The 26,437-nt window shown below is 39.6% G+C and overlaps 1 protein-coding gene across 1 annotated transcript in view; it reads right to left on the bottom strand.

Moving 5' to 3' along the window:
- Window positions 1–15,709, bottom strand: part of ppp2r5a (protein phosphatase 2, regulatory subunit B', alpha isoform) — a 176,907-nt gene extending 161,198 nt beyond the window's left edge. The window contains exon 1 of the mRNA XM_073050881.1: window positions 14,970–15,709. Coding sequence (XP_072906982.1) covers window positions 14,970–15,129 — 160 coding nt within the window. The 5' untranslated portion in view covers window positions 15,130–15,709. The remainder of the gene's footprint in view (window positions 1–14,969) is intronic.
- Between the last annotated feature and the right edge of the window lie 10,728 nt (window positions 15,710–26,437).

A 26,437-nucleotide genomic window follows, 5' to 3' on the forward strand; every position in this document is an offset into this window, starting at 1 on the left:
CACAAGTCTGGCAGGCAGCTAAATACCAATGAAGTGCTATACTATTCAGTGATGTTAAATGTTTAAAAAAGAATTGAAAAGAGGAAGGAACTCAGTACCCAAGGCAACACACACAAAATGCTGGAGGAACTAATCAGGCAGCATCCATGGAAATGAATAAACAGTCAATCTTTCGGGCCAAGACTCTTCTTTAGGACTGAGTAGGAAGGGGGAAGATGTCAGAATAAAAAGATGGGGGGGGAGGGGAAAGAGGCTAGTAGAAGGTGATAGGTGAAACCAGGTGGACGGGAAAGGCAAAGAGCTGGAGAGGAAGGAATCTGATAGGAGAGGAGAGTGGACCATAGGAGAAAGGGAAGGAGGAGGGGACCAAGGGGGAAGTAATTGGCAGGTGAGATGAGGTAAAATTTAGGAAATGGGGAGGGAAGGAGGAGGTGGAAGAAATTTATATACCAGAAGGAGAAATCATGGTACCAGATTGGAGGCTACCCAGATGAAATATAAGGTGTTGCTCCTCCACCCTGAGTGGCCTCATCTTGGCACAAGAAGAGGCCGTGGACGACGTGTTGGAATGGAAATGGGAATCAGAATTAAAATGTTTCGCTCATTTAGAAATTAATGACGCATTTAAAAATTTTTATTCTCGGCTTTATTCCTCTGAATCCCTGAATGACAATATCTCTGTGGATCAATTTTTACAGAATCTGAATATCCCCTCACTTTCATCTGATTTCAAAGCCAAACTCAATGCACCTATATCACCAGAAGAAATATCTTTTGCAATTTCTGCACTGTCCTCAGGGAAATCTCCTGGACCTGATGGGTTCCCTGTGGAATTTTATAAATCATTCTCCTCACTTCTTTCTCCTCAGTTACTTTTAGTATTATCTGACTCATTTAATTACGGCAAATTGCCACCCTCTTTCAATGAGGCATCTATTGTTCTTCTTTTAAAAAAGGGCAAAGACCCAACAGAGTGTTCCTCGTACAGGCCGATCTCTCTGCTCAATGTTGATGTAAAGATCTTAGCTAAAGTGTTGGCTCATAGATTAGAAACCATTATTCCCTCCATTATCTCTGATGACCAAACAGGCTTTATTAAAAACCGTCTCCCTTTTTTTAAACATTCGGCGTCTATTTAATATTTTATACTCTGTTCCAACTGGGACTCCTGAATGTGTTATCTCCCTTGATGCGGAGAAAGCATTTGACCGTATAGAGTGGAACTACCTTTTTGCAGTCTTAGAAAAATTTGACCTCGGCCAAAGTTTCATCTCTTGGATCCAATTGCTGTACCTGTGTCCTACTGCTTCTGTTCTAACTAATTTTCAGAAATCCCAAGTATTTAATCTCAAACGTGGCACCCGTCAGGGATGCCCCTTAAGTCCCTTTCTCTTTGATTTGACTATAGAACCTCTGGCGATAGCATTTCGAAATTGTCCTGAATTGACCGGGATTTGGAGAGGGGGTGTTGAGCATAAAGTCTCTCTCTATGCTGATGACTTATTACTCTTTCTCTCAAATCCGTCTACATCCTTACCTCTAATGTTTTCACTTCTTGACCAGTTTAGCCAGATCTCTGGCTATAAACTCAACTTACATAAGAGTGAACTTTTCCCAATTAATAAAGAAGCACAAGAACTAATATTTCGTGATCTCCCTTTTAAAGTAGTCCATAATCAATTTACTTATCTTGGAATTACAGTCACAAGGAAGTTTAAAGATCTCTTTCGTGAAAACTTTGTCAATCTTTCATATGCTATAAAACAGAGTCTGGTACAATGGTCACCTCTATCTATGTCCTTGGTAGGTCATATTAATGTTGTTAAAATGTATGTTCTCCCCAAATTTTTATACTTATTTCAATCTATCCCAATTTTTATTCCTAAATCTTTTTTTGATTCCTTAGACTCTATTATTTTGTCATATCTGTGGCAGAATAAGCGCTCTAGAATTAATAAAATTCACCTCCAAAAATCTAAAAAAAGAGGGTGGTATGGCTTTACCTAACTTTCGCTTATATTACTGGGCAGCTAATATACGTTGTGCTGCCTTCTGGTCTTTCTTCCACGGTCAACCCGAGTGCCCTAACTGGGTGGCAATGGAGTTGAGCTCCACTAAAGAATTATCTATCTCTGCACTTCTTGGCTCTGCACTCCCTAGCAGTCTGCCCAGATCAATAGCTAATCCTCTGGTTAGACACACTTTGCGTATATGGGCTCAGTTCAGGAAATGCTATGGTTTCCAGGGGTTTTCCGTTTCTAGCCCTGTCGCACATAATCACCTTTTTTTTACCTACTACGTACGATTCAGCATTCCATGTTTGGTACAGGAAGGGCATTAGACATTTTGAAGATCTCTTCATTGATAATCACTTCGCTTCCTTTCAGCAGCTCTCCGTTAAGTTCAACCTGCCTAACGCTCACTTTTTCAGATATCTCCAAATCCGACACTTTACTGCTCCTTTAATTCCTAACTTTCCTGAAATGCCTGCGAAAAATGCTATGGACCTATTTCTTTCCATTAATCCACTCGGTAAAGGTTTAATTTCAATTATCCGAGATAAACTAGCAGCCTTACGACGGGCCCCTGTGGATAAAATTAAAATGGCCTGGGAGCAGGATTTAAATATCTCCTTATCCGAGGAGAGCTGGGACTCAGTTCTCAAATCGGTTAACTCAACCTCCCTTTGTGCTCGCCATTGCCTCTTACAGTTTAAGATTGTTTATAGAGCCCATATGTCTAAATCTAAACTATCTCGATTCTACCCTGGCATTAGTCCACTCTGTGATAAATGCAAGAGGGGCATGGCCTCTCTCATCCATATGTACTGGTTCTGTCCTAGCTTGGAGAAATTTTGGAAAGATGTCTTCACTACATTATCGGGTATTCTGAATCAGCACCTAGAACCTAACCCCTTAATTGCTCTGTTCGGTTTTTGGGGCGAGACAGATTTATGTCTGGGTCCGACCAAATGCCGAATACTATCCTTTGCCTCTCTCCTGGCGAGACGCTTGATCCTCCTTAGATGGAGAGATGTTGCCCCGCCCACTCATGCGCAATGGCTTAACAACATTATGGCCTGCTTGGACCTCGAAAAAATTCATTATTCAGTTCTTAATTCGGATCTAAAGTTCCATAAGGTCTGGGGACCTTTTATCGAGTACTTTCATAACCTTCCTCTTGACTAGGGTTTTTTTTCTTTTTTTTCTTCTTTTCGGTCCCTTGCTTTCAGCTCCCTTTTTTTTCTGGTAGTAGGCATTATTATCCTCTGTTACTAAGTGTATTCACAGTCTGGGAGTTTGACTGTCCGGACTTATACTCTTTATACTGTGTGGTGGTTGGTCTGGAGTTGTTGTTGTTTTTTTCTTGTGTTGTGGGGTTTGGGGAGGACACTAAGCTCACTTGTCTTTAATTTAGGTGCTTTTTTGTTAAATTCTCTTCCTTTGTAGCATATTGTTATTGTATGCTTAATCTTGCACTGTATTAATGCTCCTCATTGGGATTTGGGGTTTTTAATTTTGTAAAATGTTTTGAAAAACTAATTAAATTTTTTTTTTTTTTTTAAATGTTTCGCCACTGGGAAGTCCTGCTTGTGATGGATGGTACAAAGGTGCTTGACAAAGTAGTCCCCCCAAATTAGGACTGGTTTCAGCAATGTAGAGGAGGACACATCAGGAGCATCGTACATGATAGGCAATCCCACAGCAGCTGACAGGCGAAGTGTTGCCTGAGTGCCCAAATTTGTAAACGTTATAAAATTAGGTGTGGAAGTACACATGGAATCAAAATTGGCAGGTATTATTTATTAGGTGTTGTTAAGAGATCTGGCAGGTATTTCAGAGATTAGAAGTAAAATAGCATCATACTTAAGATATTAGAGCAGAAACTTCTGAGGTTTTACTCAGGAAATTATAGACATAAAATTTTGATTCCAAGCTGGTTTCAAATCCATTTGTGACAGAGCTTATATGTCCATAGGTTTCTATCTCTACTCTGCCCCTCAGTCTCATCTTTGTCACCTTAGCAGATCATTCTTCATGAGCACTAACATCTAAATGACACGCCAAATAAAAGTCAAAAGTTCAAAGTAAATTTATTATCTAAGTACATATATGTCACCATATACAACCCAGATGTGTTTTCTTGCAGGCATACTCAGTAAATACAATAACCATAATAGAATGAAAGACCACACCCAACATAACAACCAATATGTAAAAGATAACAAACTGTGCAAATACAAAAGAAAAATATTAATAATAATAATAAATGAATCATCAACAAATATCAAGAACATGAGATGAAGAGTCCTTGAAAGTGAATCCATAGGTTGTTTGAACAGTTCAATGTTGGGGCAAGTAAAGCTGAGAGAAGTTATCCCCTCTGGTTCAGGAATCTGATGGTTGAGGAATAATAACTGTTCCTGAATCTGGAGTTGTGAGTCCTGAGGCCCATGTACCTTCTTCCTGATGGGAGCAGAAAGAAGAGTGCATGGCCTGGGTGGTATCAGTATTCCAAAACGAGAGCCTTTGTCAAAATATCCTGTTCTAATGCCTATTTCATCATTTCTTGCATGTTGCCATGTATATACAGGAAACATGTGTTCTTCCTCCATTCTTATCACCATTTATTGACCAAAATTCTCCACCCAGGACAAACAATTCACTTGTATTTCCAACATAAAATGTGAAACACACTAACCCTGTATAAGTGACCCTGAAGTTCTAATGATTTGTAACTAGCCATCTTCCAGAGTTTTATTTTCCTGTTCTCGCACTATTCCAGCAAAACATCAAAGCATGTCATCCTCCTATCACTAGGCACTTTATTCACTGTAAGGAAAAAAAGCAGTAAAGATTTTAAATCTAAGCTACTGCTCCTATTTACATACAGCAGCCAACATAATCAAAGACCATACTCACCCAGTCATTCTTCTTCTCCCCCTCCCATCAAGATACAAAAGCTTGAAAGCACATGCCACCAGGCTCAAGGACAGCTTCTACCATACTGTTATAACATGACTGAAAAAAATGGTTCCTTAATGAGATAAAATGGAGCCTTAACTCCACAATCTACTTTGTTGTGGCCTTGCACGTTACTGTCTGCCTGAACTGCACTTTCTCTGCAACTTCAAAACTTTATTCTGCATTTTTTTCTTGTTTTCCCTTGTACTACCACAATGCACTGTTGTATTGAAATTATCTGTACTGATGGCATGCAGAACAGTTTTTTTTACTGTACCTTGGCACATGTGACAATAATAAAACAATTTACCATTACTTAGCAGGGACTGACACCAGAAATCACTGAGTGGAAATGCTTCCACTAACACATTAAATAGTTTGCATGGTGGGGTTAAATTTGGTGAGATTCAAGAAGAGATCTAATTCAAGAGATAAAACAGAATCTCATCAATAAATTCAGCTATATTGGAAAATGACTGACTAAATGAACCAAAAACTACAGTTTAAAGCCATTAACAAGGATTTTGAGTTAAGTGGAGAAGATTGCAACTTTACAAAGCATGGTACCCATTACTATTGCATTGTGACAATTGGTTTGTTAAATGAATAGTTACTAGAAAACAAACATTGATCTGTCTGCCAAAAGACCTAAATGTAAATCATTTACACAATCTGTAAAAGATCTTTCTACATGAAATTGCCTTAAAATATACAAATGTACAATCACCTTACTTTCCTATGAACATCTTTTGACAGCACCCATCTCCATCTTTAATTTCCATGCCTTCATCATATCATTATGCACACAAGGCCAGGGTGTCTCAGGGAGCACATCAGAATCCCACCACATTTGCCACAGACAATGCAACTACTTTGTAGTTAAAAAAACAAAACTTCTGTTCCAAGAACCATACCCTTTAACTGGAATGTGTTGTTGTTAATAAGGAAACACTACAACAGAAATATTTAAAATATATATACTTTCACTTCATTTCATATAATATTTAATATACAACGATTTCATCAAGAACTCCACACAGTGCCTTAACAGAATTATAACTATAGTACTGCATGGATATATTACAAAATCATTTTTCAAAATAATATCAAATAAATGGCAATATAATATTTTAAATGTGCTTTGATAGGTTCATTCAATCATAAAATCAAGCTAACAAATTTAGAATCAGAATCAGGTTTATTATCCACTGATATACTTCATGAAATTTGTTGGCTTGCAGCAGTAGTATAATGCAATACATAAAGATAACTATAAAATACAATGTATACTAAAAAATGTGGAAAAGAGAGCAAAATGGTATAGTGATGTTTATGGATCATTCAGAAATCTGATGGAAGAGCGGGAAGAAGCTGTTCCTAAAATGCTGAGTTTGTATCTTCAGGTTCTTGTACCTGTACCTCCTCATTAATGGCAGCAATGAGAAGAAGACATGTCCTCAATGGTGAGGGTCTTCCATGATGGATGCCACCTTTTTGAGGCATCACCTTTTGAAAATGTCCTAGAGAGTGTCCATGATGGAGCTGGTTGAGTTTATAACCCTCTGCAGCTTTTTCTGATAATGCGCATTGGCTTTTCTATGCCAGACAGTAATGCAACCGGTCATAGAAACATAGAAAATAAGTGCAGGAGTAGGCCAATAGGCCCCTCGAGCCTGCACCGCCATTCAGTATGATCATGACTGATCATCCAACTCAGAACCCTGTACCTGCTTTCTCTCCATACCCCCTGATCCCTTTAGCCACAAGGGCCATATCTAACTTCCTCTTAAATATAGCCAATGAACTGACCTCAACTGTTTCCTGTGGCAGAGAATTCCACAGATTCACCACTCTCTGTCTGAAGAAGTTTTTCCTCATCTCAGTCCTAAAAGTCTTCCCCTTTATCCTTAAACTGTGACCCCTCATTCTGGACTTCCCCAACATCGGAAACAATCTTCCTGCATCTAGCCTGTCCAATCCCTTTAGAATTTTATATGTTTCAATAAGACCCCCCCCCCCCAATCTTCCAAATTCCAGTGAGTATAAGCCTAGTCAATCCAGTCTTTCTTCATATGAAAGTCCTGCCATCCCAGGAATCAATCTGGTGAACCTTCTCTGTACTCCCTCTATGGCAAGAATGTCTTTCCTCAGATTAGGGGACCAAAACTGCACACAATATTCTAGGTGCGGTCTCACCAAGGCCTTGTACAACTGCAGTAGAACCTCCCTGCTCCTGTACTCAAATCCTTTTGCTATGAATGCCAACATACCATTTGCCTTTTTCACCGCCTGCTGTACCTGCATGCCCACCTTCAATGACTGGTGTACAATGACACCCAGGTCTCGTTGCATCTCCCCTTTTCCTAATCGGCCACCGTTCAGATAATAATCTGTTTTCCTGTTCTTGCAACCAAAGTGGATAACCTCACATTTATCCACATTAAATTGCATCTGCCATGAATTTGCCCACTCACTTAACCTATTCAAGTCACCCTGCATCCTCTTAGCATCCTCCTCACAGCTAACACCACCGCCCTGCCCAGTCAGAATGCTCCCTATAGTAATTGCCTTTGGTGACATACCAAATCTTGTCAAACGCCTAATGAAATACAGCCGCCACTATGCCTTTGTTATTGTATTAATACGTTGGACTTAGGATAGATCTTCAAAGATGTTGACACTCAGGAACATAAAACTGCTTAGCCTTTCCACTGCTGAACTCTTAATGAGAACTGCTGTATGTTCTCCTGACTTCTTCTCAAGTCCATAATCATTTCCTTGGTCTGACATTGAGTGCAAGGTTGTTGTTGACACCACACAAACAGCTGATCCATCTGCGGATCATAGACAGCTCTAGGAAGTGATCTCACATACAGATACAGAAAAAACTCAGCATAAAGCAAAAAATGATTCAGGGGTTCCCAACCTGGGGTCCACAGACCTCTTGCTTAACGGTATGGGTCCATGGCATAACGAAGGTTGGAAACCACTGATAGATCATGTATTGAAAGAGTGATTTCACCAGCCTTGGAATGAACATATACCACTTAAGGGTATGCTGATCTTGAAAAGAAGCAAAGATCTATTATGACGAATGGAGAATTAAAGGAAATTGTGAATATTCAGTAGGCTGGTTGCAAAAAAGGCACAGCATTAAATTTTTAAACATTTGTGGTGATAAGTCACCTGCTAATCATGAAACAGCAAACTCATTGATGAGGTTGCCAAGATCATTGTTGATGAAAATCTAACATACTGAACGGCTGCATCAGTACATATGTGAGATGAAAAAGTACAAGATAAAGATTGATTACCAGTAGCACATAAATCCAGAGTGAGTAATGATGGCGATGCCAAACAGCCACTTACTGTCCACCTGGGCAGCCGAGGTGCTGATAGCTTACCTTTTGATGGTTCAATGTACTCATTATTGTTTCATGCACAAAATTATTAAAATATTATATAAACTGTAAATTTAATGTAAATGGATTTTATGTTTAGACTTGGGTTCCTAAGGTATCTCATTATATAGCTGCAAAAATCTGAAACACTTCCTGTCCCAAGCATTCTGGATAAGGAGTGCTCAACCTGTACTAAAGACAGCATTTGCATTAACTGAACATCACATATCACAAAGTCTTTTTAAATATTTTTGGTACTTCTTAAACTGGTTATATTTTAAATTACTTAACAAATCTACTGGTAACAAGTTTCACCGAAGTATTTTCCAATATACTGTAAAGCTGTATCTACAGTAAATTGCATTTATTCAAGCCCACAGCATGAAGAACAATTTGAATGGACAAGGGAGTCATGTAGTGAGGAAGGGAAAGACGTGTTGCACACAGAAGCACATCAAGTGGTAGGTCAGATAAGGGGAACTCTATCCCTTTTATGACAGTGGGGGCAGTGGGGTGAAGGGAGATGTGCAGAAAATGGAGGAGATGCAGGAAAGGGCAGCACCGATGGTGGTGATAAAACAAAAACCTGTTTTGTGATATCCTTAGAATGGAAAGCCTCATCCTGAGAACAGATGAAGCAGAGACCAAGGAACTGAGGGAAGGGAATAGCTTTTTAACAAGTGACAGGGTGTGAAGTGGCGTAGTCAAAATTATGAGTCAGTGGTTTGTAAAAGATGTGAGTAGATAGTCTTGTCTCTGAAGATGAAGACAAATCAAGAAACAGGAGAAAAGTGTCAAAAATGGCCTATGTAAATTTGAGGGGATGATGTTGGAGGCAAAATTGATAAAATTGACAAATTCAGCATGAGTACGAGAAGCAGTACCAATGCAATAATCAATATAGTGGAGAAAGAGTTGGTAAGTGTTACCAGTGTAGGCCTAATGATTCCCGTGCTAACACCTATCCCCAAGACCATCACAATTGGTACATCTGCCCCAATACCTCCTCCCTCACAATCATTCAGGGCCCCATACAGTCCTTCCAGGTGAGGCGATGCTTCACTTATGAGTATGTCAGGATCATATATAGAATCTGGTGCTTCTGACATGGCACCTCATGACGCATGATGCATAAGGGAGACTGCTTTGTCGAGCACCTTTGCTCTGTCTGCCACAAAAGACAGGATCTCCTGTTGGTTCACCATTTCAATTCAACATCCTAGTCTCATATTGACATGTTTGTCAATGGCCTCCACTACTGTCACTATGACACCAAGCTCAGTTGCTTCTCCAAACTGATGTCACAAACATTGATTTCTCTAACTTCCAATAATTACTGCCTCCTCCTCCCACCCAAATTCTCACTTTTTCTATTTCCCATTCTGGTTACCCTCTCACCTATTCTCTTCCGTCCTCTTGACTTTCCATCACCTCCCTTTGATTACCCACCTCCTTCCCTTTCTTCCATAGTACAATGTCCTCTCCAATTAGATTCCTTCTTTTTCAGCCCTTTAACCTCTTCCTCCTATTATCTCCCCTGCCTTACCAACCTTCCCCCTCACTTGGTCTCACCTATGACCTGCCAGTTTGTTCTCTTTCCCCATCCCCCAACGTTCTTATTTTGGCTTCTCTCTTCCCCCTTCCTTACTAATCCTAACAAAGACTCTCTTGCTGAAACATCTACTGTTTATTTCTCTTCATAGATGCTGCTTGAAAAATGATCTGATATTTTCTTTTTGTAATATAGCAGATTAAAAGAATTTTGTAGTATAGTAGATTAAAAGGTCTGTTTTACAGAATATAGTTTTAAAAAGTTACACTGCTGTTTTCCATTATCACTCTTGCAGGTCCTCTTACATTCATGCTCTTTTTTATAAATATAATCCATCCCCTCCAAAAAAAATCACAATAAACAAAGATATCTGAATTTTATGTCAATTTCATAACAAGCCTCTGCACTGCACAGAAAAAAAACATTTGACTTTAAATAAACCACACTCCATTAAAAGAGCTGACTATGTTTTTACTCCAATCTAGCAACAAACTGCAAACACAACCAATCTAAAATTTAGCTATTTTGTGCAAAACATTATAAACAAGAAAAAAAATCAAATCATTGGCATGGACTTTATCTAAACATGAGGTAGCAACCCTTATAACGGATCTTACAAAGGTGGTACCACTCAGTCAGCTTGAATCGGGATCATCACAATTACAAGTGGATGCTATAGGAATTGGCGATAGAATACTGAGAAGAGATTATTATGACTACTGCAGAATCAGAATTGGATACACTGTACCATATTGATCCAGCAGAGGGTAGTAAAATGTATGATAAAATCATTAAACTTTATTTTTTAAAATATGCAACCAAGGACAATTATATCCAGATTATAGGGAGTAATAGAATGCTGTGAATGCTAATTATATTATAGGCACTGATAAAATGACAGGGATATCTTTAATACTGAAATCTGAAATGTTGATAACCTTGATGTAACTAGTTCAGAGCAATCTATGAAGGCCAACTGCTGCTAATCTTATCAATTATACAAGTTAGTGATCTGATGCCATCCTATTTACTAAGGCCTCGATAGGCTGGATGTGGAGAGGATGTTTCCTATAGTGGGGGAATCTAGGACCAGAGGGCATTGCCTCAGAATACGAGCATATCCCTTTAGAACAGAGATTAAGATTTCTTTAACCAGAAGGTGTGGGATTCACTGCCACAGACAGCTGTGGAAGCAAAGTCACTGGGTGCATTTGAAGCAGAGGCTGATAAGTTCTTGATTAGTAAGGGCATGAAAGGTTTTGGGAAGAAGGCAGGAGAATGGGGTTGAGTGCGATAGTAAACCTGCCATGATTGAATGGCAGAGCAGTCTCAATGGGCTGAATGGTCTAATTCTGCTCTTATGCCTTATGGTTTTAATTATTTTCTATGGCAGCTGATTTATCTCGTGAATTTCATATGAATTTCTGCTTTTTTATGTGGATTACTTGAGGATAAAGATTGAGAGAGGCATACCAGGCAGAAAGCGAGGAAAAAGAAATGGAAAACTACATGTAGCAGACCAGAAGGAGAAAGAAACTATTCTGTGCCAAATGAAGAAGATCATGCAAAGATTTAATATTATCACATGAAATATAGCAACAGAAAATTTAAAAGGTTTATAGCTTTAATCATTTTAAAGGCATTGCAATTTTTTTCTTGATAGCAGAAGTATCAATCCCAAATGCATAATACAGCCAAGATATACTATTAATCATACCTTGTTAAAGGCTGACATTCAATGAATGAATGCTAATTACACAAAATAATGATGAGCTCACTTCATTTTAGGAAGTTAACTACAGAGTAAGTTGCAAGGAATGGTTTGCCATGACGCTACAAAATCTGACAACATTCTGAACATTTTAACTTTTTCTGCTAAATAGTATTATATTCCACCCAATGTTAAATGTAACAATCTCAATATTATCCTATATTAAAAGATGCATTTTAAGTACATGCACAAAGACTTTAAAAATACATAATGCCCAATATGGATTAATATTCCTGCAAACCAAATGATTCTATGAAATACAGTAATCAAATTACTACTAAATTCGATTGCTGTATATATCTAATATTACATTTGATTAACAAGATATTTTTGCCTTGGATGTATTCCAAAGCTATATTAATCCATGTACACATCATTCTAACTTTGGACACTATAATATATCCACAATTTACTTAGTTATATTGTACAGAAATTCAAATATTGAATGAGAAACAAATTAAACAAAGTAGTACACAGCCATTGTAATAGAATCTTCAAGGCACTTCACAAGGAGACCAATGTCATTTCAAAGGGGAGTTGGGAATATAAGATGATTTAACATTTATTATTTGAAATAACAACAGGAAGAGGGAAAGATTAACTTTCCACAATTGTTACGTTAATTGATTATTCTGATGTCACCATCCCAGATATTTATACATGGGAGAAACTATACTGAACATACAAACTTGTAGAGCAGAAAGCTGCGAAACAAAAAAAAAGTTTGAGAACAAATGCCTACAAACTTGCAAATAGTTCTCCAACATCAGGATTCTGCACTACAAAACCAGATTTTATTTCATAGTAACACACAAAATGCAGGAGGAATTCAGCAGGCCAGGCAGCATCTATGGAAAAGAGACCCTTCATCAGTATTGGCAAGATAGAGAAGACTGACTTCTCTTTCTTTCCAGTCCTGATGAAGGGTCTAAGCCCGAAACATTGACTGTTTACTCTTTTCCATAGATGCCATCTATCTTGCTGAGTTCCTCCAGCACTTTGTGTGCATTGCTTTGGATTTCCAGAATCTGCAGATTTTCTTCTGTTTGTTTTTTATTTCATGGTACTTACAAAAGCCGCTCTGAAATCAGTTAACTAATACTTCACGAGACCAAGTTATCAAACTTCTCTGTAGTGAACTGATGCAGCCATAAACATTTCTGTAAATAACTAAACATTGAATTGCTTTTAATGCTATTCTCTGAACAATGCCAAATTTTAGCAACATGCTGTTAGGACATAAAATTAAGAAACCATCATTATATTTTACGTCTCTACCTTAAATAATTTTTGATCGTTTCACAGTACTAGCTTAATTTTTAAGACCTGTAAATTAGTGTAATATCTGAATGTTCATGGTTTAAGTGCAGAGATATAAAGAAATTCAACAGAGTAAGACTGAAAAGACAGCTTTTTGAACTTATTTCGATACTGTCAATGGCTGGAGGGATATGATTAAGTATCTGAACTTTGAAATTTCTGAGCAAATGTGAGTTGAAGTCCAGAGTTCTGCACATTCTTGAGGAATTAGGGACAAAAATCAGAATCTTTTACACTTTTCAAGCTGAGTGAGAGCTAACGTTCTGGAATTGATATTACTGGAGAGAAATAGGACCAACTTGTATATAACCTGCTCGTAAAAATGCAAACTCCATCCATTTTGAAATTCTTTCATCCATTTTCAAAAGCAGTTCCTCACACAGGGAAATTAAATTCCAGTTGCACTTCACCCAAGTAAGAGTTTAATTTTTTCACCCATCCTCCTCCCCCATACTGCAGTAAGGTTATGATGCAGAAATCCCTTTAATAACTCTGGCTGTTTTCCATGGGTCAGCATTTGAATAAGCATGTCATTCCTCTTGCAAACATAACAATCAGCAGTAACTCTCAAAACACACAAGTCAGGTTTTAAAATATATAAGTGAATAGACTACAATAAGTTTCCTAAATGTTCCAAATTTGCCACCATTTATGTAACTTCCAGTTTGGTATTAGCACTATAAAGAGCACAGAAAAACTGCCAGAAGCCTGATTTCAAGGCACATTAATCGTGAATGGCAGTTAATGAATTATGATGGCCACAAAAGCCTCTTCCAATGCCTCTCCAGTCAGCAGATTTTGTTTCAATCTATTTAGTCATAACTAAAACAATCTGCAAAAATAAGGTAAATTGTTTTTGAACATCAACTATCTTGATCTGATAATGGTTAAAAGAAACAATTACCGTATGTATTTCAAAGGGCAATTTTGCCTTTGTTTATGGGACATGAAGATCATTGGCAAATCCAACATTTAAAGTACCATTTTCTAAATCTCTTCAAAACTGTGGTGACACATCTTAGTAGTAAAACTTACTTATGACATGTCTGTAGCATCTCCAGGTTAAATATAATTTCCAATGCTTAAATGGAATCACTCTAATAAATAAGGAAGTGTCACAAGCAAGCAGCATTTACTCTCTCATATGCCCACTAGCCAGGCCATACACTCTTCTAGCTACTATCCTTGGACAGGAGGTATAGCAGCCTTGGGTCCCACACCACCAGGTTCAGGAACAGTTATTATTCTATAACATCAGGCTCCTGAACCAGTAGGCTTAACTTCATTCACCTCAACTCTGAACTGATTCCACAACCTACACACAAGTATTATTAATTTTTTTAAAATTTGCACATTGGATGTTTGTCAGTCTTTAAGTATTGTTTTCATAAATTTTACTGTATCTGTTTATTTTCCTGTAAACATCTGCAAGAAAACGAATCTCAAGATAGTATATAGTGACACAGTAATTTGATAACTCAGACCAGAAAGCACTACCCAAGTTCTGGAATTCACACACCCCAAGCCTTCCTGCTTTGCATGTTTGTTTCCCAGCTGTAAGATGCTCAGGACCCAAAACAAAATGCTAGAGGGAAGTGGACAGGCGATGTGAAAATATTTTGGTCAAATTCCGTCAAATTGTTATGATAATTCTACGACGACGCATTTTAGGATTAAGCTTCGTTAACAGTGCTATATTTGGAAGTGGGGGAACCGAATGCAAGTCCAGATGTATTTGAGGTCCTACAGACACTCCAATCCTCGGCATGTTTTCTTGCGAATGCGCGAGGGATCGTTACTGGGATGCCGATGGGTGAATTGGGGTGGAGGTGGGGGGGCAGGGGAAGGGTGGATTGGGCGAGGTCTTTGATTAGTCACACTCAGAAAGGCGAAAGGTGTGTTCTTCGAACCCAGATACATACATAGTTAAACGTACAAGGCTCGTCCCAGAACCTAGGTACCTTTAAGGGGCGGGAGCAGCTGGATCTCAACCGGACTGCTTCGACTCCTGAATTGCGACGATCCCTGCGATCGCTTCTGCCTGGCCGCCTTCCGCACGGATTTCCTGGTGAACCCATCCACTTTTTCCGCCGCTGTCACCACAGCCGTTGCTGCCGACATCTTTTTCCTACAGGCGAGCCACCACAGCGATAAGAGGAGCGAGGGGACGATCGGTAGGGCGTGTGTGAACCAGGTCCAATAAAACAAGTCACCCAAGGGAGGAAGGAGGCAAAATAAAACAGCGTGCGCGGTGCAATATTTAGAAGTTAACGTTGCGTCGAGGGCCGGAGCTCCTTCCCCAGACCCCCGGGGCCTGCTCCAGTCCCCCCCTCCCCTCCCCTGGGAGTGGCTGGCGACCGTCTCCAGCCGACGATCTCCACGGAGCCTGCTAGCGCACTGTCATTCCCCGCGACCTGCCCCCGTCGTCTTCACTCGCAGCCCGTCTTCAGCCTGTCCATCAACGAGCGCCACCACGGCTGCCTCCCGCCCTCGCTCCGCCGACAGCAAAACGATGGCAATTTTTTCCTTCTGCCCTTTCGACGGACCGAATCACCTGAAGGTCGACCGTGATTTCAGGTGTATATTTTTTTTTTCGGACGCTGAAAGAAAACGCCGGAGAAAGCCAGCAACTGACGCCTCCTTGCTCGCGCGCGCTCCAAAACACAAAACCAATTGCGTGGGGTTCAACCAATCTCACTGAGCGGAAATGTAGGGGGGCTCTGATTGACGTGGGCTTCGCCAATCGGAAAGCGAGATAACGCATATCCTCGTGTGCGTAGGGGCAATGTTGTCGTCACATATCAAGAAGGGCCCAGAGGCAGAACATCCAAAATCAAGTTTGGTTGGCGCAGGACCTTGTCCTAAAAAGCAAAGGATTATATTATTGACTACCGGAGTGTGATAGGGAGGTGTGGGTATGTATAGGTATGTGGTCTATAAAGAAACGACTTTCCTATGTTTTAATTTAAAATTAAATACTTTATCTACATTATTTGGAATTGTTTAAGTATTCTGCACCCCATTTATAAATAGATATATTTTTATTTCTGGGAGCGGGAAAAAATGCAGCTACCGGAAACCTGAAACAAAAACGGAAAATGCTGTAAGCATCAGTGGGGAGGAAAGCGAAGTTAACGTTTCAGGTTAAGGGCTCTTCAAAAGAGCTAGAAGAAGCAGTAGCGGGGAATACAATGGCTGTCTGTTTAGTGGCAGATCAAAAGTAGTCATGGTAACCAGTTACTTTAAGCGAAAAAACCTGGCAATTGTTGACTGGGGGAAAAAACAAATTGAAACCAAGAGATAAAGCAATATCTGGGGGAGAGAGAGAAAGAAAAATTGAATGGCTACCTGAAATTTGTCAAATTCAGTTCTTCACACTAAAGATCAAAGTACATGTATGTCACCATATACAACCCTGAGATTCATTTTCTTGCAGGCATACTTAATAAATCCAATAGCCATAATAGAATCAATGAAAGACTGCACCACCTAGGGCATTTAACCAGTGTGCAAAGGCCAACAAATTGCAAAAATAATAAAGAAATAATTTTGAGACCGTGAGATAAAGAGTCCTTGAAAGTGTATCCATAGGTTGTGGGAATATTTCAGTGATGTGGCAAGTGAAGTTATTCCCTTTGTTTCAAGATGGTTGCGGGGTAATAACTGTTACTGAACCTAGTGGTGTGAGTCCTGAGGCTCCTGTACCACCTTTCTGATGGCAGCAGTGAAAGGAGAACATGGCCTCGATGGTGAGGGTCCCTGATGATGGATACTGCTTTCCCGTGTCAGCACTCCATGTAGGTATGTCAGCGGAGGTGAGGGCTTTATCTGTGATGGACTGAACTGTACCCACTACTTTTTCTAGCCTTTTACATTTGAGAACATTGGTGTTTCCACACCAGGCTGTGATGCAGCCAGTCAATATACTTACTGCTGCACATCAATAGAAGTTTGTCAAAGTTTTAGATGTTGTGCCGAATCTTCACAAACTTCTGAGGAAGTAGAGGCACTGCTAAGTATCTCTGGAGTTACACCTACATGCTGGGCCCAGGATAGGTCCTCCGAAGTAGCAACACTGGGAAATCTAAAGTTGCTGACCTTCTCCACCTTTGATGTACCAATGAGGACGGGCTCGTGGATTTCTGCATTCCTCCTCCTGAAGTCAATAATCGGCTCCTTGGTCTTGCTGACATTGACTGAGAGGTGGTTGTCGTGGCACCATTCAGCCAGCTTTTCAATCTCCCTCCTATATGATTCGGCCTACAACAGTGGAGCTGTCAGCAAGCCTGAATATGGTATTGAAGCTGCGTTTAGCCACACAGTCATAAGTGTAAAACAAGTGAAGCAGCGATTAAGCACACAGCCTTGTGGTGCACCTATGCCGATGGAGATTGTGGAGATGTCGCTGCCAATCTGAACTGACTGGGGTCTGCAGGTGAGGAAATTGAGGATCTAATTACACAAGGAGGTATTGAGGCCAAGGTCTTGAAGCTTATTGATTAGATTTTGAGTGGAAGGTGGTATTGAATGTTGAGCTGTAGTCGATAAAGAACATCCTGATGTATGATTACTTGCTATCTGGATGTTCCAGGGTTGAGTGAAGATGGCATCTGCTGTGGACCTGTTGCTCCGATAGGCATAATGGAATGAATTAGAGTCACTTCTCAGACAGGAGTTGATCACCAAACTTTCGAAACACTTCATCACTGCAGATGTAAGTGTTAATAGACAATAGTCATTGAGGCAGGTTAACATGTTCTTCTGAGGCACTCGTATAATTGAAGCCTGCTTGAAGCAGGTGGGTACCTCAGACAGCTGAAGCGAGAGGTTAAAGATCTCAGTGAACCCTCCAGCTGGTTGATCAGCGCAGGTCTTTAGTACTTGGCTAGGTACCCCCTCTGGGCCAGATTTTTTTTATTGGTTCACCCTCCTGACTGTTTCGGTAGCATGGTAGTGTAGTGGTTAGCCCAATGCTTGTGCAGTACCAGTGACTCAGGTTCGATTCCCACCTCTGTAGGAGTTTGTACGTTCTCCCTGTGATTGCGTGGGTTTCCTCTGGGTACTCCACTTTCATCCCACAGTCCAAAGACCTACCAGTTGTTAAGTTAATTGGTTATTGTAAATTGCCCTGTGATTAGATTAGAGTTAAGTCGGGGTTGCTGGGTGGCATGGCTTGAAGGGGGAAAGACCAATTCTGTGTTGTATCTCAATAAATAAATAAACTTGTCTTCATCTGTCAACCTTCTCTACTCCACTTCTTTAGATATACAGACCCAAACTTTATACAAATCAAAACTATCCTGATTTTGTAGTTTGCTATAAAATGCTGATATTCTATTATAATGCTTACCTAGTAACATATTTTACCTTTCTTATTTTTCATATTACTGCCCCAGATCTTTGTGTTCTGCAATATTTTGTGGTTTCAATCTGTTCAAATATGTTTTCATTTTTATGAAACAGATAACTTCGGATTTTTACACATCGTGCTCCATCTACTAATTTCTTGCTCACTCACTTTAGCTTTCTTTATCCTTGTGTGGGCTCTTTGGATCCTCTTCACAAATTACTTATCCATCCATCTTTGTATCATCTGAAAGTTTGACTGTAGTACACTTGGTGCCTTGATCTAAGACAGGGGTTCCCAACTTTTTTTTTAATGCCATGGACCCCTACCATTAACCGAGGGGTTTGTGGACCACAGGTTGGGAACTCATGATCTGAGATATGCTTGTAATTAATAGTTGAGGACCCAACCAATGATCCTTGTGGCACCACTGTTTCCATATCCAAAAATGTGTTTTCAATTAGGCAGTTAACTCCTTATTCACGGGAATATACATACTCTAATCCAGTGTCCTTTTACCTTGTCAATAGCATTTTTCATGGCACTTTAACAAATGCCTCACAAAAATCCAAATAATCTACATCTATTGACTCTCCTTCATTTACACTGTTACATCTTCATAGAACTTTGTTAACTTATAAGTTTCTTTTTCAGTTCTGATGAAGAATTTCTGACCTGAAATATTGACTCTATTTCTCTTCCCATAGATAAAGCCTGACCTGTTAAGTATTTCTAGCATTTTCTGTTTTTCTTGTTTTGTGCTGAAATTTGTATAATTCCTGAAGCACGTGTGTATGGGACTGTTTCATTTGTTGAAGATTTAATAAAATGGAATTGAATTGTCAATTGAGATCTCCATTTTTGACTATGATAGAAAGAAGGCAACTGGAGTCTGTTAGGCTTGGCCATCAGCTCAAAGAGTGATCACCTACAGTGATTCCTGCAGCTGTAATGATTGACCTCTGTGACCATAATCATCGTCCTTTGAATGACTCCAGCAATAAGAGTATTATCTCCTTAATAGGCCATTGAGTTTTATAGGGGCTTCTTGATGTCATGTTTCCCTGATGCCAAGGGCAATAACATAGTCAGTGGTGGTAAATGATTAAACAGCTAACAGGAGGAGGAAGTATCCCCATCCTCCAGGGCCTAGGTCAGATTCTGAAAAAAAATGTCATACTCATCCAGAAGTGTCAAATGTTAGTTTCTTTCGGAGATGCCATCATCTGTCTGTCTTCAATCCGTTCATTTCACACTGTGATATCAGAATCAGCATATGTTGTGAAATTTGTTAACTTTGTGGCAGCGGTACAATGCAATATGTAATTAAAAAACTGAATCATAGTAAAAATGCTGTGTATATGTGTGTATGTATATAATATACATAAAATGTATGTGTGTGTGTATATATATATAATGTGTACATGTGTGTGCATATATATGTGTGTGTGTGTTAATATATATTGTATATAAAAATATAAGTAGTGCAAATAAATAGAAGTCTTAAAAAAGTAATGAAGTAGTGTTCATGGGTTCAATGTCCATTCAGAAATCAGATGGCAGCGGGGAAGAAGTTGTACCTAAATTGTTGGGTGTGTTCCTTTGGGCTTCTGTACTTTATTTCTCATGGCTAAGAGCATGGGGCTCAGACAAAATCCCAGTGTAGTACTGAAGGCCTGCACTCCAAAACTGGCTGTACAAGAACAGCCTAGCTCTTAGTTTGCTTATACAATTCTATTATCAGTCAACAATGTGGAAATTACCCAGGTGTGCCCCGTTGATGAACTGCAATAGATTTTTGACTTTCAATTTCTCATTCAATGTAAATGACCCTATTCCCAGTCTAATGGCAACTCTCGAAACAAGCAATCTATTTTTAACTCTGTCACAGGATAATAGTCAGAAATAGATAGAAGAATAGATTTGGGGGGGGGGGGGGTCCAGTCCCTCCATCCCCACCAGGAATACTTCAAACCTCTCCGTTTCTTTCTGGGCACCAGACCCAACCAGTTCCCCTCCACCACCACTGTCCTCTGTCTGGCAGAACTTGTCCTCACACTCAATAATTTCTCCTTTGGTTCCTCCATCTTCCTTCAATCAAAAGGGGTAGCCATGGGCACTTGCATGGGTCCCAGCTATGCCTGAATTTTTGTCGGCTACATCCAACAATCTATGTTTCAAGCCTACACTGGTGTCACTCCCCTACTTTTCCTACGCTACATCAACAACTGATTTGCTGCTGCTTCCTGCACCATTGTGGAGCTCATCGACTTCATCAACTTTGCTTCCAACTTCCACCCTGCCCTCAAATTTACCCGGTCCATTTCCGACACCTCCCTCCCCTTTCTCGATCTCTGTCTCTATCTCTGAATGCAGCTTATCTACTGATGTCTATTATAAACCCACTGACACTCCTCACAGCTACTTGAACTGTACCTCTTCCCACCCTCTTACTTGTAAAAACGCCATCTCCTTCTCTTAATTCTTCCAGCTTCACCGCATCTATTCTCAGGATGAGGCCTTTCATTCCAGAACAAAGGAGATGTCCTCTTCCTTCAGAGAAAGGGTTTCCCTTCCTCCACCATCAACCCTGCCCTCAACCGCAACTCTTCCATTTTGCACAAGTCTGCCCTCACCCCATCCTCCCGCCACCCCACCGGGGTTAGGGTTCCTCTTATCCTCATCTACTACCCCACAAGCCTCTGGATCCAGCACATAATTCTCTGTAACTTCTGCCATCTCCAACAGGATCCCACAACCAAGTACACCTTTCTCTCTCCAACCCTCCCCCCCACTTTCTGCTTTCCAAAAGGATCACTCCCAATGTGACTCCCTTGTCTGTTCGTCCCTGCCCACTGCTCTCCCTCCTGGCACTAGTCCTTGAAAGTGGAACAAGTGCTACACTTACCCCTGCACCACCTCTGTCACTACCATTCAGGATCCCAAACAGTACTTCCAGGTGAGGCAACACCTCATCTGTGAGTCTGTTGGGGTCATCTATTGTGTCCAGTGCTCCCGGTGTGGCCTCCTGTATATTAATGATACCTGACGTAGATTGGGAGACCACTTCACTGAACACCAATGCTCCATCCATCAGAAAAAGCGGGATCTTTCAATGGCCACCCCTGTTAATTCCACTTCCCACTCCCTATCTGACATGTCAGTTCATGGCCTCCTCTACTACTGCGACGAGGTCACATTCAGGCTGGAGGAGCAACACCTTGTATTCCGTCTGGGTAGCTTCCAAACTGATGGCATGAACATAGATTTCTTGAACTTCTGGTTATGCCCCCAACCTTTCCCCATTCCCATTTCTCCCTCTCACCTTATCTGCTTAACTGCCCATCAGCTCCCTCTGGTGCTCCTCCCCCTTCTCTTTCTTCCATGTTCTTCTGTCCTCTCCTATCAGATTCCCCCTTCTACAGCCCTGTATCTCTTTCACCAATTTACTTCCCACCTCTTTACTTCATCCCCCCCCCCCCCCCCCATTCCCAGTTTCTGCTATCACCTTGTGTTTCTTCCCCACCTTCTTACTCTGACCTAATTTATTTTTGGCCAGTCCTGATGAAAGGTCTCGGCCCAAAATGTTGTCTGTACTCTTTTCCATAGATGTTGCCTGGTCTGCTGAGTTCCTCCAGCTTTTTGTGTGTGTTGTTTTGAGGATATTGTCAAAGCTTTCTTGAAATAATTAAACATCCCGATTCACTCCTGGGGAATCTCTGGCCAGAGACTGCTCAGATTGGAGAGGAAGTATTTGGAATGGCATCATGAATCTCCATTTCTTGCACTGGGAGTTTGCAAAAACACAGCATCAAGAATGGAAGGAGTATATCAGCTTACAGCCTACTCAACTGCCTGATACACCTCTGGCCCCACTTTTGCTAGAGTCAGTTTGTTACACAATCAGTGACCTCAAAATTCAGACCTGGATTTGAAGCAGGATATTCTTAATTCTGGGACACATTTTTTTCTGTCCTCTAAAGAAAGACTCAAGATATTTGTTAAATTTCTCTGCAACAGTTTTATTCCCCAGTATAATTTCCGTTGTCTCAATGGGAAGGGACCTATATTAAATTCCGTTAAGTTTTCCTTTCCATAAAACATGAGTGAAAGATCTCGAGTAACAGTCTATTGAGGACATAGAGGGGTGTGCATTGTTAGAATATCTATGTTTAGGATGAACATAGAACAATATCATTGGCTCTGTCAGAATGATATTAAAGATCTCACAACTGTAAAGAGCAGGGGGCTTCCACCAGGTCTGTTTAGCAATATCTATCCCTCAACTGATATAATTTTGTCATCATTATCTAATATCTGTTTTTGAAAGGTTGTATAGTATGTGGATCGCCGATCAGATTTCTTCCACAACAAACATCAAAAGTATTTCATTGGCAATGCAGAAATTTGATTCATGTGTACTTATTAAAGGCCCATGCTAATACAAAGTATTTCTCTATGATTCAATTTGTACAAGAAAGAACCTTCAGTTGATTTTTTTGGCAATGAGTTTAGACTTAACAGTGTCTTCTTTGAAGGTATAGGGTATGTGAAATAAATAGGTCATTTGGATAACTTGTAATTTAAGAGGAAAATACATGGTTTGGTAAGGAAGTATTTCAAATTCATCATTTTTAACATTTGAGGCCAAATTTCAGAAAAGATGTCATCATGAAACATTAATCATTACTTTCTCCATATAAGCTGTTTGACCTCCTGAGTATGTCAAGGATTTTATTTTTTGTTTCAAAATTTCCTGTATCCACAGAATATTATTTTATCCTATTGCACCAACAAGGAGAAGGGACTGAAAATGCTACTTTTCAACTTCATGTTCCTTGATCCTGATTTGGGAGAACATATTTGAAATACTTCTCTTAAAAAAAACTTGAAATTGATTTTACACTCAAAAAGGATACTAAAATCACAGCAACACATGCAAAATGCTGGAGGATCTCAGCAGGCCAAGCAGCATCTATTGAAAAAAAGTACAGTTGATGTTTTGGGCTGAGACCCTCTGGCAGGACTGTACTTTTTTCCATAGATATTGTCTGGCCTGCTAAGTTCCTCCAGCATTTTGTGTGTATTGCTTGGATTTATAGCATCTGCAGATTTTCTCTGGCTTCTACTCAAACAATGAGTTTATTATGTTAAGTTCACAACTTTTGAAATAATAGGTGCAGATAAAAAAGATTATATAAAATTAGAGAAAAAAATTTAAGGCCTAGAAATTGTTTGTTTAACTCAATATTTTACATGATAAGTGATGGAATTTTATCAAAAACAAAATAACCAGATGTTGTCATATACCAGTAGAGTATTTCCAAATTATCTGTGTCCTGCATGTGTGGATACACATGCACCAAAGCGGCTGGTCAAGTGCCATAAAGTCAAATGACTCATGGCTTAAAATCTATCACATCAACAAGGCTTCTGAATGCCTTTAAAACTGAAATGGGTTCTACTGGGCAGATTGAAGACAGCTTCAGTGTTAGTTAAAGGGCCCAACCTGATCAAGACCTCTGCTGAGGAGACCAAACCCTCCCTACAGTACAGCACAGGAACAGACCCTTTGGCTCATGATGCTGTGCTAACTAATTAAGTTAATGATCAAATGCCCAAGAAAGCTAATCTCTTCTGCCTACACAATGTTGATATCCATTCCATTGTCTGCACATTCACATGCCCGTCTAAGAGCGCCATAATATCCCGAGCGCATTTGTCTCCACCACCCCCGGAACCATGAGCACATTCCAGGCGCCAACCACTCTCTGTGTGGAGGAAGAGAAAACAACTTCCTCCACCCATCTCCTTTGAACTTAACCTTTCTCACTTTAAATGTATGCCCTCTGGCATTAGACAATTCATCCCTAGGGGAAAAGATACTGACAGTCCTCTTGTGCCTCGCAAGATCTTATAAACCTCCACCAGATCATCCACCAGCCTCTGCCATTCAGAGAAAAAAACCCAAGTTTGTCCAAACTTTTTGTGCGAAAAATGAGGAAAGTGCAAGACAGGTATATTCCAAGCAAGAAGAAATTTTCAAATGGAAGGATGGATTGTATTTGGTAAAGAAGGAAATTAATAGTACTTAAAAAATGGACTTATTAATAAACAAGATTCAAAATTTTAAGGTCATCAACCTTTTTAAAAACACAAAATGATGGAAACACTCAATATCTGGGCAGAAATAATTTGTTTGGGTTGATTACCTATCTGAACATTGACCTCAGAATTTAAAAAAGAAAAACCGTATACCATTGCTATACATACTACTCAGCAGGTCAGGCAGCATCTATGGAAAAGAGTAAACTGTCGATGTTTCAGTCTACGACTCTTTTTCGGGATTCATTACCATTACACCAATTAGGTAAAGGAACTAGACAATCTATATTTTAGTATCAACCTGATATGTTTGGGAGAATGGCCTTCACTTTCCTATTTCTAAACTGCACATACATACCACACTGACTTCTATGGATGTGACAGGCTTTGGTTTTAATAATGCTGCATGCATATACACAACATTGATTCTTAGCAAATATTACATTGAAGTCAATAGTAGATATTACTTTGAAGTTACATGTGTGCTGCCTGCCTGAACCATAGTTTTATTGACACAAGATCAATCGGGACATGAAGAAACACATGTATGCATTTTACTGTATACCAGCAGTTTAAGACAAATGCAAATCATTCAAATATTTTTGACAACAAAAGGGAAAATGTTGTTGATAACTACACTATAGGACTATAAAAAGCAAGTATATGCCAAAATGCTGTATATGCTGGAAGTCTAAAATGAAAACATCAAAATAAAAATACTTGAAAAACAAATTAAAATATCATAAATAATGTTCAGGGGAAATTAATACTAAACATTAAAAAGTAAGTAACAATTGTGTGAATAATGATAAATATTAACTTTAAAGCAGTCACTTAGCTTTTTTTTTGCTCCTCATTCTCAGGTTTACAGTGCTGGTTGAAATTGATGAGGTTTTGGATCCTGTACCATATTTAACATGACTTGATTTGAGAAATTTTCCCAGCATTATGTTGGAAAATGTCAAGCAAAACTGCTCTGCTGGTAGAGTCCATGTGGAATTCAGCAGCAAGCTTACAAGTTAAAATGAAGGTACTCTTCGGATCAAGGTGCCAAATGTAATAAAGCTATTGAGTTTAATTACAATCTAATAATAGCCTTCCATTCCAATAATACCTACTGAGGGGAAGAAATCTTACTTCATCACTGGAAACAAATATTCAAGAAATAGTCTCTCTGTAGCTAAAGGGAAGCTAGAATGTTCAGTTGCATACCCATAAAATGCCAATGCCCACTGACTTCTGGGCACTTAAACCTGCTGCTCCTCTGTCTTTACTTGGCTCTTTGTTTTTTTGTTCTTTCGAAGTCTTGGGTAGCTATTTTCTTCCTTACGATTCAAAGTAGAGTAACATCTTGTGTTTAAAAACTGTAAGACACAACAAAGGAGCATTACCAAACATAATTGTTCATCAAGCCAAATGAGACCATGTAAAGAACTCGAATCAGGAGGCCAAAAATGGAACGCTGGAGATATCCTGGAAACTTGGTGGCCAGAAGCAATTTGAAAATGGGGCTCCTTTGCATCCCACTTTCCAATGATACCAATATTGAAGAACAAAGGCGGGTGAAATATTGATCAGATGAGCATGATAATAATGTGTTCAGCACATTGAACATGGATTACTTCTCGTACCCAGATGAAATACTGGCTTTTAAAACAAAAATAGCATCAGTGGAAATTTCAGAGGTTCTGACAATTGTCCCTGTCTACCAGACTGATGCCAGAGGATTACATGTCTGCTAATGTTGCAGTATTGATTAAGTCAGGAAGGGATAAACTGAGTAATTACGGGTCAGTAAATTTATCTTTGTTGCTGGGTAAGTTATTATGACAGCATATATTTGCTAAGTGAGACTGAGGAAGTAACAAGGAGTGTTGTGCGAAGAGCATTTGATGTAGTCTAAATGAACTTCAAGGGTTTGGCAAGATTCTTCATGGCAAATTAGCTCCAAGGCATCAAATTGAGAGTGGCAAATTG

Source organism: Hemitrygon akajei, chromosome 7 (genome assembly GCF_048418815.1).
Source record: "Hemitrygon akajei chromosome 7, sHemAka1.3, whole genome shotgun sequence".
In the NCBI taxonomy this organism is placed as follows: domain Eukaryota; kingdom Metazoa; phylum Chordata; class Chondrichthyes; order Myliobatiformes; family Dasyatidae; genus Hemitrygon; species Hemitrygon akajei.